Source organism: Pholcus phalangioides, unplaced genomic scaffold, assembly GCF_987345545.1.
Source record: "Pholcus phalangioides strain wild (caught in Gottingen) unplaced genomic scaffold, Ppha-v1.0 ptg000024l_1, whole genome shotgun sequence".
Classification (NCBI taxonomy): Eukaryota; Metazoa; Arthropoda; class Arachnida; order Araneae; family Pholcidae; genus Pholcus; species Pholcus phalangioides.
Window position 1 is genome coordinate 7645923 of NW_028301616.1, and position 21177 is coordinate 7667099.

At 38.2% G+C, this 21177-nt stretch overlaps 1 protein-coding gene across 2 annotated transcripts in view; it reads left to right on the plus strand.

Annotated features, from left to right (window-relative positions):
- The first annotated feature begins 531 nt into the window (after positions 1-531).
- Positions 532-21177, plus strand: part of LOC149068658 (uncharacterized) — a 38232-nt gene continuing 17586 nt past the window's right edge. Inside the window, exons 1-5 of one of the 2 annotated variants that reach the window (XM_089251259.1) lie at positions 532-850; positions 9903-10011; positions 13255-13376; positions 19614-19811; positions 20042-20188. In XM_089251259.1, the coding sequence (XP_089107385.1) occupies positions 746-850; positions 9903-10011; positions 13255-13376; positions 19614-19811; positions 20042-20188 (681 nt within the window). In that variant the 5' untranslated portion in view covers positions 532-745. The remainder of the gene's footprint in view (positions 851-9902; positions 10012-13254; positions 13377-19613; positions 19812-20041; positions 20189-21177) is intronic. The other variant, XM_089251260.1, reaches the window with a different exon arrangement.

Sequence of the window (21177 nt, forward strand, 5' to 3'; positions counted from 1 at the left end):
TATCGGGCAATGTCCCCGTATTCTCACTCATTTGGGATCCTGGTGACGTTCCATATTTTAATCGAAAAACATGGTCAGTTCAAAATTTAAAGATTTAAAATTTAAAACTAGAGTTACCAAATTCCGAAACTTTGAAATGATGACGTATGTTTGTGAACGTCCTTTCATGCGACTTCCTCATGATCACAACAGATGGCGTCATTCTACCAATAAAGAATATGGCCTGGGCCAATTATGGTAATTTTCTCCCTGACTAACTTCACCGTAGTCACTATCGTGAAGACTGCATTAAACGAAAAAATATGGAAGCAAATGAATATTCATCGGATTTTTATTTGTTTTTTGATAAATTTCATACATAGTACATATTTGTTTGCAAGACAATCATAATGATGAATCAAGGAGCAATCCAAAAAAGATTAATAAATTAATATTACGTAAAGTAAAATAAAAGCTCTAATTTGATTGGTTCATTTCCACACACGAGTCTGAATGTCGGCCCGAAAGGGTTGCGAAACGTGTCATCTCATCACCTTTGCCAAGCACATTTCGGTCATTGTTGTGTTCATTTCTATTGGCAACGGGGACTGCAATTGCCATAATAATAATAATAAAGTTATGGGTTATTATGGAGAAAAAACGCAGTGTTGTTGCGAAGATGTTTTTCCTGGTTGGCATTAAATATGAGAAACCGATGCTTATTCCTTAAATATTGGCAATAATTATTGAGGGGAGAGAGGTAGCGATGCACAACCTCGACGTGAACTCCAACAACGTCCCGGCTTTCCTCGTGAAGCTGTGGAAACTGGTCGAGGATTCGGAGACGAATGATTTGATATCATGGAGTGATGTAAGTTTCTTTGTTTATTGGGTCATTTGTGTCTAAAAAATCCGTGGTGGCCACCGATATTTACATGCATGTCTACGAATTTACGCAATGTCTAAATACGTAAGTGTCTAAAAATGACCCCCCTTTCACGTTGCTAGAGCGAGGCTATCGATTTCTATATACAAACACGTGCAAAAAAACCTATATTTAGATTTTTTTTTTCACTGTTTCATACTATATCATATCCATGGTATTTTTTTAAATCATGTTTCCATTTTCTTTTTGTTCTCTAGTTTGCGTCGATTTAATGTCGGTGGACCATGGGCGGAGATACGGGGAGCATGCAGAGCCGTGTTGGGAATATTATGGAGCCCTTGGGCTAAATGATTTTTCTTAGGTTTCCCCCAATTGACTAGAAATGCTTACTTATTACCATGATTAATTTAAACCAGGCCTCATAATGAGGTGGTTACCAGGTGCCGCCCCCCCCCCCATGCTTTAGTACTACTTTACCACACACCAATTCCAGCCATATCACTACACTGCAATTTACTTACGTTAAAGAGTTTATATGAAATAAAGGCGCCATCTCTTGGTGGTCGTCTCAAGCTCATTAGGAAAAAATGTGTATTTTTATCTGTATTCTTCTACCGGGTTGAACCGGGGACCTGATGGACATCTTCATGGTGGCAGACACCATTCAGACGTTAGTGAGCCAGCGGGGGATCGACTGATATAATTTAAAACTGCTAAAACAGTAATAGTCTAATATAATCAGAGATATCACTGGACTCTAATTTACCTGGGTCCCGGGACCCAGGTTATTTGAAAAATCTGGGTCCTTTTTGAGTGAAAGTGGGTCCCTCCAGTGCCGTCTTAAAGCTTGGACCCACCCGGGCACCTCAAGAGAAAAGGGGGCCCCACAAAAATGGGATCTGGTTGAGATTTTCGAAAATTTGTCTGGTAGGGCCTCAGAAAAATCATTTGGCCCGGGGGCCCGTGATGCTCTTAAGACAGCCCTGGGTCCCTCTCAAAAAAAAATGTATCTTGAAAAAAATTATCTTCCCCCCCCCCTATAATTCACTGGTATCTCTATAAATTTTCTTCCAGTATGCCCCAGGTTTTTGATCACCTGCTTATATTTCTTTGTTGAGACTGAGCGGTGGGTCATGTTCCGGGTAAGAGAAGAAGGTATCTGTGAATCAAGTGTAAAATTCATTTCTAAAAACATGTTCTATCCAAAGGTTCATTTACTTTCATTGTCTACTAGTAAGAAAAACTTGCAAAAGGAGCTCATTAGCACTGAGAATTTAATGTATGGAATTCCGCACATGTAATAAATCTAAAACAAATATACAGTTGATCCCGCTTATAACGTTTCTCCTATTTAGAATGTATGAACTTATTTTCGTGGTCCTAACAATAAGTAATTCTCATTGAGATTTCCCGTTTAAAGTGTTTTCTTATTTATAATATTTTTTATGACGGTTTTTGAAAACGTTATAGGCAGGATCCACTTTAATTAACAGTTGAAAACACACATTTATATATTTACTATTAATCAATGTATAGATTCCTTTCTGATTGATTTTACATTTCGTTAAAAATATCTTAGCATTTTTTCAATATCTTCTATCAAATTTAAAGCAAGGTAGATTATCTCTCAGACACTTATCTTCTGATTCCCTATTCATACTTTGGTTTTCCTGGTGAAATGATTTTATTTTCCTTCCCTGATAGTCCACCATTCTGATCTGTCGCCATTTAACTGTCACATATTTTAACACCTGAATATGGAAGCTATGTCAGATTTGTGTTGGAGAAACTTAACAGTGTGCTTATGTGTGTGTGCCCAGCATTTGGCATGTTTTGTGTTCAGTAGGTAGTGCCATTGATCTAGCGCCGCAACTAGATACTTTTGCAAACGGGGCAAGTACACATTTTGGCACACCCATGTAATGTAGAAGAAGCAGTTATAAAGGGTGAATTTGGTGTCCCCCTATAGTCCAGAGCGCAGGACACTAGGCCCACCTGCCCCTCCCAGTTGCGGTCCTGCATCTATTCTTCAAACTGGCATTTGAAGTTCAATATGTGCATATTTGTATTGTAGGTCTGTGTGGTTGCCGTGGCAACCAGAAGTTTTTTTCAGAGGAATAGCCAACTCAAAATTTGAAATCTTTAGAAAATCACATTTTTAGCCGATTACCATTGCGTAATCGCAAGTTCCAAACACGGATTTTCACCAAAAGCAAAATTTGGGAGAGGTTACAAGGGGCCTCTTCCTTCCCCTCTCCCCGAGATTAAAAATTTAAAATATTTTTGTAGAGAATATTAAAATATTGGAATAAAATAATTTATTTTATACTATTCTGTGAAGAATTTGATTGTGGTGCCCCTCCAAAAGCCGATTCTGCGCACACACCCCGTGATTTTCGCGATGCGAAACGGTGACTACCGCATAGCAGCTATATGACAAAACTCGATATTCAAGGTCGAGTTTTTACAGATTCGGTTTTTTTCACGATATCGGGAAGGTTTTACAATTTGAACGGGCGTTACAATCCTTTACGATTTGAAAAAAACGCGCTTTCGCAATATTGTAGGAACAAAACGAATTCACGCCGTAGAGACGCGGTCTTTAAATGCCGGCCGATAGCCGCGAAAGCACCGTAATTTCCCGTATATGACCACAGGGGCGTAGCCAGAAATTTCGTTCGGAGGGGGGGGGGATCAAAAGGATAGAACAATAGATTTGGTCATCGTTTTCCATTTTTTCGGTCATTTTCTCACATTTCGGGGGGGGGGGGGAGGACCAGACCCCCAAGTCCCCCCCCCCCCCCGCTACGCCCTTGTATAACCAGAAGGTACAAAATCTGCAGGGTAATAAAAATCCGAAATTTGAAACTTCTGTACATGGCCCCCTCATTCAGGGAAGCAACTAGATATCCCTCATCTTAAGCCGGGGTTCCCAAAGAATAAGTTAGGTTTTTGCACAGCGTGAACCGAATTAGACCATTTCACGCCGGCAGAAACGTGTTACATAATTACGCTACGCGTTTGTGTTTTCCTATCGTGGCGCATCAGATCAGGGCGGCTATATTATAGTACATGGCCTTGGCATCAGCTACTCTGTCGTCTGCATGCTCCGGTTTGAAGGGAAGCGAAAGAAAACACGAGAGAGGGACTGAAGAGAACATCGGCAAAATGCGCGGCACACTACGCATTTGTGACTCCTCCAGAAGCGGTGGGCCAATCACGTCCGACGTAAAGCGCTGTCGTGAGGCGTATTGCGCTCTGTAGGAAAACAGTCGTGCTGCTTTTCTTATCGGTGAGTGGACGGCGTGTCGCGCTGGGCGAATTACGTTGCGCTCAGCACAGGAAACCTGCTCCTAGGAAAACCCGGCTTTATTCTTCAACAACCCGCGTGTGTCAATACAGTACAGTGTACAAAGTAGTAAAACCAGTTTTTCAAGGTCGCGCGATCATGATACACGGTAAAAAGAAGGGAAAAAAGTTGAGGAGGTTTTTCTTTCTACTTTTTTCTTCTCAGAACTAGGAAAGAACGCGTCCCGGAAGACGCGTGAACAAAATTTTTACGCGTCCTTTTCCGAAATTCCGGGTATTTGACGCGTTATAACGAGTCAGTGGCATCTCTGATAATGAGTACAGCTTGTAATGAGAGACTTGACAATAACGTGCAAATCGCTCATTTTAACAAGTAGCTTATGTTAAAGATACAAAAAAAAAATTGTTATAGCAAGTTAAAAATTAGGAGCTTGCTATTACGCCAAATAAATTCTCAAAAGAAGTCTCAGTTTTTCCTTCTCTTTCTTCACCAATTGAACATGATGACGCTTATCATGGTACATGTTCCTTGTAAAAATTACTCTGATGAAGGGATATATGTATGCATGAGCCTATGCAGGCCTGAAAATAAGATCTGGGTCACAAGGGCCTCAGTTTTGGGGGGGGGGTGTCTCAGGAGGCTCCCTGGGTAAAAGTTCATTTATTTTTCCATAAGTGGTCAGCACCAAAGTGGAAACTTTTTGGCTTCAAAATTCACAACCCTGACAGCAGAATCAGTATTTGCTAGTTTTGGCGGATGGGTAAGGAGATGCGTACGGATGTATCTCAAGATTACGCTCTTACTTTACATACTTACATACTCTTACTTTACTCTCATTTTACTCTGTGTAAGGAGGTAGGGAGGAGAGACGAGAGGGGGGGGGCGACTTGTTATCAACCACATTAATTAACAGCATATTTCATTAATTTAAATGTTGGTATGTAATTTTTGTGCAGTTTCCTGCATACTTTTTGATTAGCTACCGCATATTAGATTGTGATATTGATTCATGTAATAAATTATGTCTTTTGCGCGGTTGTATGTGTTCTTTTTGGCCAACTTCAATAACTGATGCAAAAAGCACTGATTGCTTGGCTCAGATAACAAAGTGGCCATATTGGTGCTGACCACACTCACTTATAGAAAATTAGCCGCGAGTTGTCTGAGATCCCTATCTGATAAGACGTTTACCTTTGGAAATTTTAAAACTCCCATTCCCCCAAGGCCGTTCCTTAAGATAGCACTTCTCTGAGGTATTCTTAAGCAAAGAAAAAAGAAAAGTCACATTTTCTAACTGCCTCCTATTTTTTGGGTTTTCTCCATCAAGCTTATATTACTGGAGGGAGTATGACGTTAGCAGTCTCTGCCTTCGCAGTGCTGAAAATGTTGTCTGCAACATCATTCGTTGGACGATCACGTGACTAGGTCAAAACACACACGCAATCCCTCGTTATTTTCTTATGGCATAGATAGGAGTTTTTAAAACAATAAATGAAAGAAATAATTTCAGCATCGATGAGATAATTCCAAAATTAATGAAAGATAATGCCGCTGTGGTGGTCGAGTAGTTATAGTGACGGACTCGCGATGCGAGGATCCGCGTTCGAACCCCACAGTGGTGGTCGGCTGAAGTTGGTTTTCTGTGGTTCCCAACTTCAAGGCGCAAATGCGAGCCGATCTCCCCGTTAAAAAGTCTCGCCACAGAGAGCAACAGTCCTACAACGATAAATCATTCAATCATAACACTTCACTCATAGTTAGAAAAACTGGTGGTAGATGACAGCACTACACATAACAAGCATTACAGAGAAACAAAAAAAAACTTCACGTCAGGTTTCACTACACGTACACGCACATTCCCGCATGTACCGATTCGTTGGGGGTTCCGCGGGAGGGGGTGTGGTGTAGCAGTAGTAGGTAGGGCCTCCAAAAAATGGCTCGGGGATCCATGATGTTCTTAAGTCAGCCACCTCGTTGGGCAATTTGCCTGTTGTGGCGTTGTATTTGTATTGTATTGTATTGTATAATTTCAGTATGAATGAAAAATAATTTCAGTATGAATGAAAGATAATTCCAGGATTAAGGAAAGAGATAATTCCAGGATTAAGGAAAGAGATAATTCCAGGATTAATGAAAGGGATAATTCCAAGATTAATGAAAGGGAAGAACATTAACAAAAGATAATTCCAGCATTGAGATATAATTCCAGAATTAATGAGATATAATTCCAGAATTAATGAGATATAATTCCAGAATTAATGAGATATAATTCCAGAATCAATGAAAGAAATGATTCCAGTATTAATAGAAATAATTTCAGCATTAATGAAAGAAATAATTCCAGAATTGATGAAAAAATTTTCTGTATTAATGAAATAAATAATTTAATCATTTTTCATCGTTAAATGAGTTCTATATATTTTTTTTTTTTTTTTTTAAATCTTTAAAATGTAATATTTAGAGACTGAACTGTACATTTGAGTGTGGAAATTGCCAGGAATGAACTGTGTTTTCGCCAAGTCACATAATTTCCTTACATTCAATGTAGCTGCCATCACGGCAGCTGGATGCTCTCTCCAGTAATATAAGGTTGATGGTTTTCTCACTTAACGCATAGGATGTATATCGACTTTAGTATCTCCCATTGATTGAAAGACCATGGGACCAGAGCCTACAGTTTAAAGTCATTTTCGAATGACTAAACAAATAATTACAAAAAAAAGTGTAGCATTTGGTGCGAAATATTGACGAGTCCATATACTCGTGAAAGTGAGCAGTGATACGATAATTGTGAATTTTAGTTGTTCAGTTGAATTGCTTTGATACAAAATTCTATACAGAAATATCTTGGATAATAAAGTGCTGCGAGTGTTAAAAAATCAGTTTTACAACTAGATTCTGTTCATCAGTTAATATTAGAATGAAATGATCTGAAAGACTTTAAAGCATTTGTTTACAATTTTATAATCTGATGGAGCAAAAAATTGAAATTCACTTATAACGAGAAGTTCTGCTATAAAAACGATTCCCGTTATGATTGCGAGCTGTTGTTGTAACGAACTATTACTACATGATACTGAAAATAGGATCCTACTGCGATGATGTGGAAATGAGTGTTAATTATGCAAGTTCATAAACTGAAGAACGTACCTAGATATGAAACGTATTGAGCTACTAAAAGGGGTAAAGAATATCTACACTGGGACAAATAAGTCATAGTTTTATGATGCATTAGTACTTGAGAGTAAATAATGGTTGACATTTTGTTAATTAAATGTAAAATTGTAACGTGAAAAAGAAATTGATTCTATAAATACAGTGATACCTCAGCTGAAGAATGCCTCCTTAGATTATATTAATTTTTTGGCTAAGAAATATTTTTTCATATTTTTTCCTGCTTTGGCTAATGAATACAGATTCGGCTAATTAACATTTTCAATCATATGAATGCACACAGTAACTTCAAATAGCTGCATCCTGAGCCGAATTTTCACACCAGCCATCAGATTTATTGTGACTAGGGCTCCCGATCAAGTTGTGTCCACCTTGGAATCTTTCTTCAGATGTACTACACTTCTCTTTCGGAAATTGTTTGAATCATCTATATATAAATAAAATTTATATTTTGGGCGTATATACAGGGTGATCAGCGAATAAGCCCTTATTTCAAAATTAAATATCTCTACAACAAAGATCAATAGAATTATGCGGTAAACGGTACGTTTATTAGCAAAACTGTAAGAATGTTGTACAGAAATTTCGAAAATTTAGTTTTTGTTTTAATTTTTTAAAATTAAAAAAAAAAAAAAAAAACTGTAGATTTTGGGGTTCTGAAAATCCTCATTTGCGGGAAAAGAAACCACTGCATTCGCCTAAAGTTGCTGCGGTATGCGCCATGTGTGCTGACAAATTGTTCCAAAATTGTAACGTAACGTTCAGTAGTAATCATTTCTCGCACGAAGAAGGGGCCGATAATGCCTCTGGCACATACCGCAGCCCATGCAGTAACTTTAGGCGAATGCAGTGGTTTCTCTTCACACAAATGAGGATTTTCGGAACCCCAAAATCTCCAGTTTTGTTTTGTTTTTTTTTAAATTTTAAAAAATTAAAAAAAAACTAAATTTTCGAAATTTCTGTACAACATTCTTACAGTTTTGCTAGTAAACGTACCGTTTACCGCATAATTCTATTGATCTTTGTTGTAGAGATATTTAATTTTGAAATAAGGGCTTATTCGCTGATCACCCTGTATGTACCCTATACAAATTTACAATTTTTAGATCAATCGTCATCAAATTTTGTGTGTATACCAAACAGAAACCAGATTGAACCATAGGTTACTTTAAAAGTTTGTCACAGCAGGACAAATACTTGAAATGGGTGCAAAACCATCAGACAACAATTGATCCTGGCTCTCAATAATCACTCTTGAAATGTTTACTTTGGTTACCACGGTTTTCTAGCAATGCGTTTCAGACATGCATATGCCTTTACAATGGTTAATGCAGCCAGTATTACACATAATAGTTTATTCCTGTATAATGGTTTGTCACTTTTTCAATCCTCCCAGTAATTAAAGAAAACCTTTGCAGTGCTGGGTATTATAGCTAGTTTCATATAAAATGAAAGATTCAGCCAAAATATAAATGTATTGGGAAAAAAAGGTAGCCCATGTTTTCAGAGCATTCGTTGTTTCACTGCTGATTCTTAGCATGAAGCCAAACAGTCTTGGAATTCTGGGAGATTATCTTTTCCATCTGCATGTATGAGGCACAGAAATGAGCTGACAAAATCACAAATGGATGGGGGCACTTATGAACTTGATTGGGTTGTGTCGACACGAGCTTTAGTAGACTAAAGCTGTGTAGATTGTGTACATAGACTAAAATGAAAAAGATCTGTGGTATCTCATCTTCCTGTAGGTTCTCATTTATTCAAGTTTGAAGCTGTTCATTTTAGCCTTCAATCAGTTTGTCTCTTTTATAACATTCTTTGGTGTTTTAAAAATTTTAAATCAAACAATTTTTCCGTAGAAACTAGAAAATCATGTTTCAGCTAATGATAGTAATTCCAGAACAAAAATCATCTTCATTAGCAGAGGTATCATTTATATTAATATACATGCATCATTGTTAAATTTTTTAATATTTATTCAAATAATCAATTGCATAATTAAAATTCAATATCAATCCTTTGAAGTCAACAATATTTTTATTTTCAATTAAAAACGGCAATTTTATTTATAATTGTGATGAGTTTTAGTGAAACTGATACTCAGCCAAAGTCAGTATTTATACGATATAACATTGACCCGATATAATGTCAAATGCATCAGCGCCAGAATTCTGTCAATTAGGCCTGTATGGTGGTGCCAAATCTAGGTTAAATTATATAATGCTCCTGCTCATCAGTTAGATATTTATATCAGCCAAGCTTGTAAATCTTTCTTTCAAACCAAGCACACAACTCTGGTTAATCACCATGGGCAATTTACTACAGATTGAATTGTGTCAGAAGTGTGAGTGTGTACATATTGTGGTGTGTGTGTGTGTTTGTTTTAGTGCTGTCATCTATATTTTGCCCTTAGCCTAATCAGCCCTATATATAAAACAAAAGATCAAATAACAATGAAATTTATATCTGACTTTTTCAACATTATGTGTATTGTTATGTATCTGTATTCATTTGTCGAATTCCTTTAATATGTTCACATTTTAATATTTATAGCAAGGTAATAGCTTCGTCATCAGGAATCAAGCTATGTTTGCCAAAGAACTGCTGCCGCAGTACTTCAAACACAATAATATGGCAAGTTTCATTCGCCAGCTGAATATGTGTAAGTGAAATTCTTTTACTATTAGTTTTCTCATCACAATTTATTTTGCGTCTACGTATGCTAATGAAAACATACATCTTTTCTTCTTTCCTTTTTTTTTTTGAAGACTGGATAGATTTATAGGCTATATGCCTATTACATCTATATAGAGTTCTGATTTCATGGTCCAGAAGCAGTACATACTGAAACCCATAAAAATTTGTCACAGAATATGTAAATGCAATCTGATGCTAGCAAGGAATCAAACACAGCTAGACACCATGGCTTTAAAGAGCTTTATTGGTGAGGCGTTGATATGCTCAGCATAGACCTTCACATGTGATTGGAGTATGTTACAAACACAGAGAAAGTTGATATGTAAGCAACCTTACAGGGTAGCCAAGGGAAATGGTGGAGGAGAGAACAGACTGGTATCTTATATCTTATATGTACCATATCCCTGATCATTCGATGCAGTGATACCTTGGCTAACAAAGATTTTTTTTGCAAATTTTCAGCCTCAGCTACAAACATTTTCGTTGATATGGATGCCTATGCTAACATAAAACAGCTGAATTTGAGCATCAATACTAATCAGAATTTAAGTCACTCTAGTCTGTCTTATGTCCACCTTAGCTTATGTTTTCTCAGAGAACGTGTTCTTTCAGTGTAAGAAGTATCAAACTGAACAGTTTGGACATTGCAGGAGCTTATCTTTTCCCATCTGCATATATCAGGCACAGAAATAAGCTGACCAAATCACAAATGCAGGGCTCCCACTTGTCCTATGTTTTCTAATTTTTGGTAAAATGTCCTACTTTTCCCCTACCAAAACCTATCAAAAAAATTTGTATAATTGATGTTAATTGAGGAAGGAATTATCGATATAATCCCAAATAATGTAAATGTAGTACTGTAATGCAATTAATAATTCTGCCAGAGCAGAAATTGTATGGTTTTAAATTTGATTGGATTTTAACAAGTAGAGTAGTGATTAAGAACTTTTGCCTAGTTGAAAAAAAAGTAATTTTATATTTACTACTTCACATGGTCTGGGACAGTAACATTCATCATTAAAAATTATGGTTCACATTTTGTGTATAGGTGAAACAATAGTTTGCATAGCAAAGCAGTTGGGTACATAGGCTTATTCTAGGTTTGGTGATTCTGATTCTACCCAATAGCATTCCATTGTCTTCTGTATTTTTAAGGCATGAAGAGGCATAATCAATATTTACAGTGTTCAAAGAGCGAGAAATGAAAGTGGTTCATTTGTCAACAACGATTACACTGTATTGTGAACACTAAAATGTAAACAAATCCCTGTTTTAGAAAGGGATGGACAGTGCAGTAAAACCCATCCAGATCACCTTGACTTATGTACATCGGATCTTTTGGAAGTGGTCTAGAAAGAGCACCATTCTTAAAAAACTTACATTTTTTTTATAATTTGCTGTGTTGATTGTCGAAGAGAGGTGACAGACTGGACTGTGGAAGACTCCAAAAAAAGAATGTATATTGTGAGGAGAGACAGAAAAAAATTATGTGGTTGCTAATACCCTATTTTGGCCAAAAATTGTTTTTGTTACCAAGTCATTTCTTTCATTTTGCTTTGGCTCCAGTCAACCTTACTTACAGAATACTGAAATAGTGCTATGAAAAAAATAATCGTAATTTTAAAATTTTTAAAATTTTTTTTTTGAGGAATTTAATGCTATATATGATTATGTTGTCTAAGGGGGATAACCTTCCCCTCTCCTACCCTTTCTAATTTTTTGAGTGGGAGCCGTATGAGGATTCTTACGGTTGACTGGGTTGTGTCAACACCAGGTTTTGTCTACTAAGGTTGGTGTTGGTTGTGGATATTAGTGTAAAACAAAGATTTCTCTTCAGCATCTGATCTTTGTGTAAATTCATTTATCCAATTTCGAAGCTGTTCATTTCAGCCATCAATCAGTTTTTTTTTAATAGTACTCCTTGGTGTTTTAAAAAATATCTATCTTTAAATTTTGGGCAGTAACTGTAACAAATTAAACAATTTTCCTTAGAAACCTGCAGGAAATTTCATTTTAGTAAATGAATGTGATTTCGGAATGAATTATTTTTGCTAGCCTAAGTATCGCTGTACTTACTGGACTGCTGAATCAAGGTACATAACATAATTTATTTGTTCCCAGTCAATTACGATAATACTATACAAATTTAGAGTTTACAATTAAATTACATATTTTACAATATTTGAAAGAAAATGCAGAGAAAGAAAAAAAGTTTGAATGAACACGGCAGAACAGTTAATACCTTCCACTTTAGTGGACATGAAGTTGGACAAGCACAGATGATCAGAATGACAGTTAGGAGTGAGGGTATTTGTGTGTAGTGACAATCCTTCATTTCTCATTCTGCACTGCAGCACAACCACATACAGTGAAATCACTTCATTCTTACTTGCCGTGGTTAAAGAAACCTGAGAAAAAGTGTCCAGGGGATGAGTGAATAAAAATTTTATGCTTTTGTGTTCTTCCCAGAGTCATTATTACCTGGTGGACTAATATCACTTCTGCAATTTTAATTAACCACGCAGCTTCAATTTCATAGTAAAATTGACCAGAGCTTCACATGTTCCAGATTGGCATGGTGACTGGAAAATTTCCTATGTGTGATCATTTAAGTTGGAACCTGAGGACAACTCAAATGTTTTGAAAATTATGTTTAATGTGTGTACTTAGTAAATACTACTTACACAGAAGGGGTATAAAAGTAATTGAAAACTTCTATTAATAATGCCCATACTCAAGCATTAGCGGGTACAGGCTTCTTGAACAGGAGGGGAGAATGTCTATTTCTGCATATGCTAATGTAATTTTCTATTGAATGGAGGAGGGGTATCGTCGTCATCCCCTGCCTCCCCCCCCTTTTATCCACCCATGTGCACAAGATCTCTATGCATAGGTTGCAGACGTATGGCACACAAAAAAATGCTTGGGGTCCCTCCCTCCCCAGTTTGAAAAGACAGCTCCAATTAGCAGGTCTAACTCTCGTCTAACATGTAGAGATACCCACATTTTCATGAGTGTTCAAAGGAATCCATGTTTTAAAGATTGTAGTTTCCTTTACTGTCCGTAATTTACAATATCGTTAGAAGAATAACATGCTAGGCTTGCACTGTTTCAGCATTTTTCTGTGGCTGAAATGGTAAACTTGATGTGGGTGATGTTTTATAACTTTCTAGACTGTAAATTGATACCTCGATCCTTTGTTTTCCAGATGGATTCAGAAAACTGATCAATTATGAAAAGGGCCTGAGGAGTGAAAATGATGAAATGGAATTCCACCAACCATTTTTCATGCGAGGCCAAGAAAGACTTTTAGAGTTGATCAAACGAAAGGTTTTCATCTCTTAATACTTTCTTTAATCTTATGAGAAAAATTAATAACATGTTTACAATATTGTCCAGGTTTTCCATACAGAGCATTTAAAAAAAAAGCCAATGCATTTATTGATTATTGTATATTTTTACATAAGTGCCAATGCTTCCGAATTTACCCAGAAACCCTCCATTTCTTTTTTAATCTTATTAAAATCTTCCGGTCAGAACCAGATTTTTCAGAGTTTTTGTGCCCTTTTGAAAAATCCTTGAAAATCCTCATTGATTTGCTTTGCAAAAATTAAAAATTCCCTAAAGAAATTAATCTTAAGGGAAATATGGAAAATTAGAATTTCAAGTATGAAACTACGGAATTGTTTCCAAATATGATGCCAAAAATGAGCAGAGTCAGGCCCGTCATTTAGAGGGGGGGCAGTGGGGCCGTTGCCCCCCCCCCCGGCTTTTGAAAATACACTAAAAATTTTATATATATACTAGGGGGGCTCTGCCCCCCTGCCGCCTTTGGCGGCCAACCCCCCCCCCCACTTCTCTCCCGGACATATCTTGTTTATTTCGTCCCACTTCATCAGCGTGCTATGGAAAAGGGGAAAGGGACGTGTGAAAGCACCAGCCTACTGAAGAAGCGAATTTTAATGAAAATAATAATAAAGCAACAAAAAACAAATGAGATTCATCAAGTATCCCCAGAAAACTTCCCCATGGGGGTCCCCAGATTCAATTCGCTGAATTTCAGTGGGGCCCCACACTGGATATATCTTGGGCTACCGATGTGTTGTAAATTTTACAATGTTAAACCACAAAAATCAATGAGATACATTCAGGGGCACCGAATTACAACCTGCCAACATTTCCATGAAGCCCTGACCTGCAAGCTTGTCGGACACCCCCCCCCCCTTGTGAGAATTTTTCATTTTTATCAATTTTACAACGAATAAAATCCAGGGCCCCACATCCAGTAGCGGGGACACAATACGCAGATTTTTAGTGGGGCCCCAGACTGGCTATATCTCGGGTTTCGGCTGTGGCAAATTCTACAACAGAAAAGAATGAGATTCATCCAGGGCCCCCAAAATCAAACCTGTAAACATGGGGCCCCCCGACTTGAAAGCTTGTCGGTCATCCCCCGGTGCGAGTGCCATGAAAAATTTTCATTTGTATTCGTTTTACCAACGAATAAAATCCAGGGCCCCAAAATGAAACCTGTAAACATGGGGCCCCCGACTTGGAAGCTTGTCGGTCATCCCCCGGTGCGAGTGCCATGAAAAATTTTCATTTGTATTCGTTTTACCAACGAATAAAATCCAGGGCCCCCAAAATGAAACCTGTAAACATGGGGCCCCCGACTTGGAAGCTTGTCGATCATCCCCCGGAGCGAGTGCCATGAAAAATTTCCATTTGTATTCGTTTTACCAACGAATAAAATCCAGGGCCCCCAACCAATTACCCGGGACACCAATTCGCATACTTTTGGTGGGGCCCCAGACTGGCTTTATCTCGGGCTTCCGCTGTTGCGAATTCTACAACAGAAAAGAATGAGATTCGTCCAGGGCCCCAAAATGAAACCTGTAAACATGGGGGCCCCCGACTTGGAAGCTTGTCGGTCATACCCTGGTGCGAGTGCTATGAAAAATTTTCATTTGTATTCGTTTTACCAACAAATAAAATCCAGGGCACCCAAAATGAAACCTGTAAACATGGGCCCCGACTTGGAAGCTTGTCGGCCATCCCACGGAGCGAGTACCATGAAAAATTTTCATTTGTATTCGTTTTACCAACGAATAAAATCCAGGACCCCCTAACCAATTACCCGGGACACCAATTCGCATACTTTTGGTGGGGCCCCAGACTGGATATATCTTTTGCTTCCGCTATCGAAATTTTTCAACGTTAAAGCAGCAAGAAAACAATGAGATCCATCAAGGGCCCCTGGAAATGAAAACTTTTTACTTATACGTGAAATCTTCCCCGGGTACCCGGACCCTGTGTTGGGAGCACTGCTGTTGTGTGTGTGTATATTATACATATATATACCTCTCGGCATGGACCTCCCCCCCCCCCCCCCACAAACGAAGGGCTGACAGGGGCCACAACGATTCTTATCACTTTTTGATTTTTCACACTATAAATTAATCACAGAGGGGCCCCTGAAAAGCTGGTTTGGGTTGGGGGCTCGAAATCTAAATTCCAGCCTAAGGGCTCTGCTGTAGGATGTAGGAGCCTCTTGGTACATGCACATAACATGGTCCCGATGGGTCAAATGGGTCCCGATATGTGAATATCGACCCAATATCAATATATGAATATGAATGTACGATATATGAATGTGAATATCGATATATGAATCGAACCCACTTCTGTAACAGATTTCCGTCACTCAAAAATTTCACCCACTTCCGTCACTCGGTTGCTTAGCAACAGGCCCTTTTCGAGTTTGTTTGTGATTTTATATTATAGAGTAGATATATATATACATACATTGAGTACATGTGCTTTGCCCCCCCCCCCCCTGGAAAAAGTTGAAATGACGGCCTTGAGCAAAGTTATAAATTATTGCTAAAGTTCACAAAAAATTACTAATGACAGGAAATAAAGTCCTACTGCAGGTCGCAGAGAATAAAAATGGATTCTACGAGAGGAACTTCTCGAGCATTAGAAAAAACTGGAAGGACTAGTCTAATTACTGGATCCGGAAATTTCGCCTCTGACATTTTGTCTCAGACTTTTCGTCCCCATCACATTTCATCCCTAGAAATTTTACCCCTGACATTTTGCCCTGGTACATTTGGCCCCCGAAAATTTCGCACCTGATATTTCACCTGCCCTGAACACATGAGCAACTGTATGAGTGAGTGCGAAATTGGCCTTAGGAGTGAGTTAGTGGCTGTACAAATGACTGACCACGTGAGCGACAGTATCTATGAGCTGGGGATTGACTATATGAGTGAGTGACAGTATGTGTGTCCAAGTGAGTGAGTGACAGTATGTGTGTCCAAGTGAGTGATTGACCATATGAGTAACTGAGTAGTTGTCCGTACCAGTGACCATATGAATATCCAAGCAAGTGATTGAGTGATTCACAGTATGAGTGACCAACTGAATTCTTGTATGACTTTCCGAGTGAATGACTGATTAATTGAGCATATGAGCGACCAAGAGAGTTACTAAGTGAGTGATTGACCATATCAGTGACAAAGTGATTAACCATATCAGTGACAAAGTGATTAACCACATGAGTGACCAAGTGATTCATAGCATGAGTGACCAAGTGAGTAACCGAGTGATTGACCATTTAAGTGTCAGTGAGCGAGCGATTGACCATATGTATAATTGTATGATTGACCAAGTGAGTGACTGTAGGAGTGACCAAGTGATTGACCATATGAATGATTGTATGAGTGACGGTATGAGTGGCCAAGGGAGTTACTGAGTGATTTACCATATGGATGACTGAGCGAGTGTTTATTTGAGTTTCCAAGTGAGTGACTGTGGTTCACTGTATGAGTGATGTAGTGAGTGACCATATAAGTAACTGTAATAATGGCCAAGCAAGTGACCATATGAGTTACCAAGCAAGTGACCATATGAGTTATCAAGCAAGTGACCATATGAGTGACGAAGTGAATGATCGTATGAATGACCAAGCAAGTGCACGTATGAGTGACAGAATGTATTGACCGGGTGAGTGTCTGCAAAGATTATCCCCCTTCTCCCCCCCCCCTGTTATGAGTGGTTATGTAGTACTTTAGTAGGCCCTAAAAATTTTGGAATTTAGCTGTGAAGCATAAAATAATTTAGAGAGATATAGATGGCTTTTTTCTCAGCCAGAGATATCAAGGAAACAGTTATTTTCCGGATATTATGCTGAGGTGAGCTCGGAAAGAAAAGTCATCACGTCTCCGCCGGGACTCGAACCCAGGCCCTCTTGCATACCGGGCAAGCATGCTACCATCTACACCACTGGAGACACATGAATCTGCCTTCCAAATTTCACGCACTGTGTCGTGAGGCTCTGAAGTAGAGGCATTAGTAGCCTCTCTTAACTTCAGGAAATGGCCCCCGGGTGGGACGGTTTAGAGAGATATAGATGGCTTTTTTCTCAGCCAGAGATATCAAGGAAACAGTTATTTTCCGGATATTATGCTGAGGTGAGCTCGGAAAGAGAGTCAGCTCGGCGGAGACGTGATGACTTTTCTTTCCGAGCTCACCTCAGCATAATATCCGGATAATAACTGTTTCCTTGATATCTCTGGCTGAGAAAAAAGCCATCTATATCTCTCTAAACCGTCCCACCCGGGGGCCATTTCCTGAAGTTAAGAGAGGCTACTAATGCCTCTACTTCAGAGCCTCACGACACAGTGCGTGAAATTTGGAAGGCAGATTCATGTGTCTCCAGTGGTGTAGATGGTAGCATGCTTGCCCGGTATGCAAGAGGGCCTGGGTTCGAGTCCCGGCGGAGACGTGATGACTTTTCTTTCCGAGCTCACCTCAGCATAATATCCGGAAAATAACTGTTTCCTTGATATCTCTGGCTGAGAAAAAAGCCATCTATATCTCTCTAAACCGTCCCACCCGGGGGCCATTTCCTGAAGTTAAGAGAGGCTACTAATGCCTCTACTTCAGAGCCTCACGACACAGTGCGTGAAATTTGGAAGGCAGATTCATGTGTCTCCAGTGGTGTAGATGGTAGCATGCTTGCCCGGTATGCAAGAGGGCCTGGGTTCGAGTCCCGGCGGAGACGTGATGACTTTTCTTTCCGAGCTCACCTCAGCATAATATCCGGAAAATAACTGTTTCCATAAAATAATTGTTTCCAAATTTACGTTGCAGCGAAATTTTTCGACATAAGCTGTAGTATAACAGTACTGAAGAAAAGCATTAAAATCCTCCCAAACTACCCTTCCCCCCTGTCGCACTTAATACGTATGCCAATGCATTTGTGACAGCAATAGACATTATATTATGCTTTGTGTAATTTTCTGCCGCATACTCACCTAACATTTACCAGAGGGGGCGAAATGTCTGGTTTTAAATGAGATATCCTGTCCAACTCACATAGTCGCTCACTTGGTCACTCACTTTATCACTCATATGGTCACTCACTTGATGATTTATACGGTCACTTACTTTGTCATTCACGCAGTCATTTCTACGGTCAGGGCAGGTGAAATTCCAATCAGTAAATGTCTACCGATATAAAATAACTTAGTTGATCATTCATGTGATCACTCATACAATCATTACAATCATTCATATGTTCACTATACGGTCACTCATATCATTGCTCATGCCGTCAGGGCAGATGAAATGTCAGGAAGTGTTTGTTCAACTCACGTGATCACTCAGTTTCACTCGGTCATGGGCAGGCAAAGTGTCACAAGTAGATGTCCAGCTCACTTTATCACTCATATGGTCATTCTCACCATCAATCATCTGTTCACACATATGATCATTCATACCATCGCTCATAGGGGGTGAAATGTTTCAGGGCAGGTGAAATGTGAATGAAGTAAATTTCCAGTTCACATGATCACTCATAGGGTCACTCACACGGTCAGGGCACAAAATACCATCGGGGGGGGGGGTGCTAAATGTTCAACTAACTTGATCATTCATATGGTCAGGGCAGGTTAATTGCAGGATGAATGTCCAGCTCACTTGGTTACTCATACGGTAACTCACTTGTACCATCATTCTTATATTTCATAGTCAGGGCAGGGAAAATACCCAACTCGATTACTAATAGGGTCGCTCATATGGTCAGGGCAGGTGAAATGTCCTGGGTGAAATTTCTGTGGGCCAAATATACTGGGGCGAAATTTCCGAGGGCCAAATGTAACGGGGACGAAACGTGCTAGGGGTGAGATGTTGGGGGGGGGGGGGAAAGATTCCATTTACCTTAATTACCACAGATATTTAACATATAATATTCATATTTATAGTCATTTCTATTAATAGTAATTTTAATTCTTCATTTCAGTGAAGGATAAAATTTAGTAGGCTTTGTTGAAAATACAGAAAAAAAAGGACATTTTGTTAAAAAATGTGGGAATGCCCTGGGAAAACAGGCCACATGGTCAACCTATGCAATCCTAAAAAATCCCCAGGTTTTTTATTTTAAATAATTTATTTGTATTACATGTTTTCTTCAATGCAAAATATTTTGTCACATGATAAACTAGATTTTTTTGTTCTGGCAATAGAGTCCTATGCTTATAGCTGTTTGAATATCTTGCACAGATTCCAAGAGGAGGCAGTGAACCCCAGGCAACAAAAGCAACTCCAAAAGATATCCTGACTGATTTGACATCGATACAAGAGAAGCAAGAAAGTATGAACAATCTGTTAATCAGCATAAAAAAAGAAAATGAACTTTTGTGGAGGGAACTCTCATCAATGCGACAGAAACACAAAACTCAAGAACAGATTATACAGAAGGTATAGCTGCAGTTTTAATTTGTTAGGCAGTACAGCTCTCTGGCCTTCTTTCAGAATTTATTTGTAACTCTGTGAAAACACAAGTTTTTTGTAAAATACAGTGTGGTTGCTTAGTATGCTTGTCTTATGTTTCCTTTCATACACAAAAAAACACTGATATTCTGCTAAAAGATAAAATTAAATGTAATCAAATCAAATTTTCTTTTATCTGATAGTAATTTTTTTTTCAGGTCATACAATTTTTGCTATCGCTTGTTCAAACTGGGAAACAGAATATAGGTGTTAAAAGGAAGTTGCATCACATGATACAAGGAAGTCCCACTCCAGAACCAAAGAAATCACACATGGCACGGTGTTTGAATGATCTTGTCATAGCAGTAAGTTCATTTAAAAAAATGAGGCTCTGAATTTATCATATTTATTTGAAGCATTATTTTTTTCACTTTGTAATGTAATTCCCTCTTATTGAACAGAGTTCAGTTGGATGTATATTTGAAATGAAGCAGCTGAATTTTTCATTTAAATTACTAGATCTTTTGACAAAGGAAAACTTGTAGTATGATATTTCTTATTTTCACTGAAATTAACAAGAATTAGACTCATGATATTCATTAATTCTCAATTTTCAATACCTAAATCTTGTAATAGATAGGCTTGTTCAAATAATTTCATTGTATATTCAAGAGTACCAGTGAAATACCAGAAATAATATTATAAGTTGTTGGCATCAGTTACACCTTTCCCTTGAGGATGAATAGCATCATCCAAGAGAGGTCACTATTCATCATTTTCCTGTCATCATCTTACATATAAAGAGAAATGTGTATAGAGTTGAAACTCCCATATTTAAAGCAATAAAAATAATTTTCCACCTGAACATTTTCAAAGATGTGTAGACTGTAAAGGCATATGCTAGGTCAATTCCTTAGTAATGGTGCAAATAATTTTTAGAAGGGTTTCATGCTCTCTCAAGCACTTTTCCCTTCTCTTATATAAGCATTCGTATGAGAAGCTTTATAAGACCTAAGCCTCAGCATATGTCAGTGGCCATAAATTTATTTTTGGAGGGAGGGCAAAGTTATAGAACAATAAATTTGTTGTCTATAACTTTTCTCACCTAATTGAGGTTTTTCATAAAAAATCAAGGCATTTTCTAACATTTCCTGCATACACTACTGGGCATCAGGCACACATTTTTACGTATTTGCATAATAATGCTGGGATTTATTCTTGAAATAAAAATCAAAATAATTTATGGAAAATTCCTTATCCAGCTATTCTCAGAAAGGAATTTTAATACAGCTGACTATATCATTGATATCTTCATGAATTTTAACAATATTCAATTGTTTTTGTATAAAGGGCA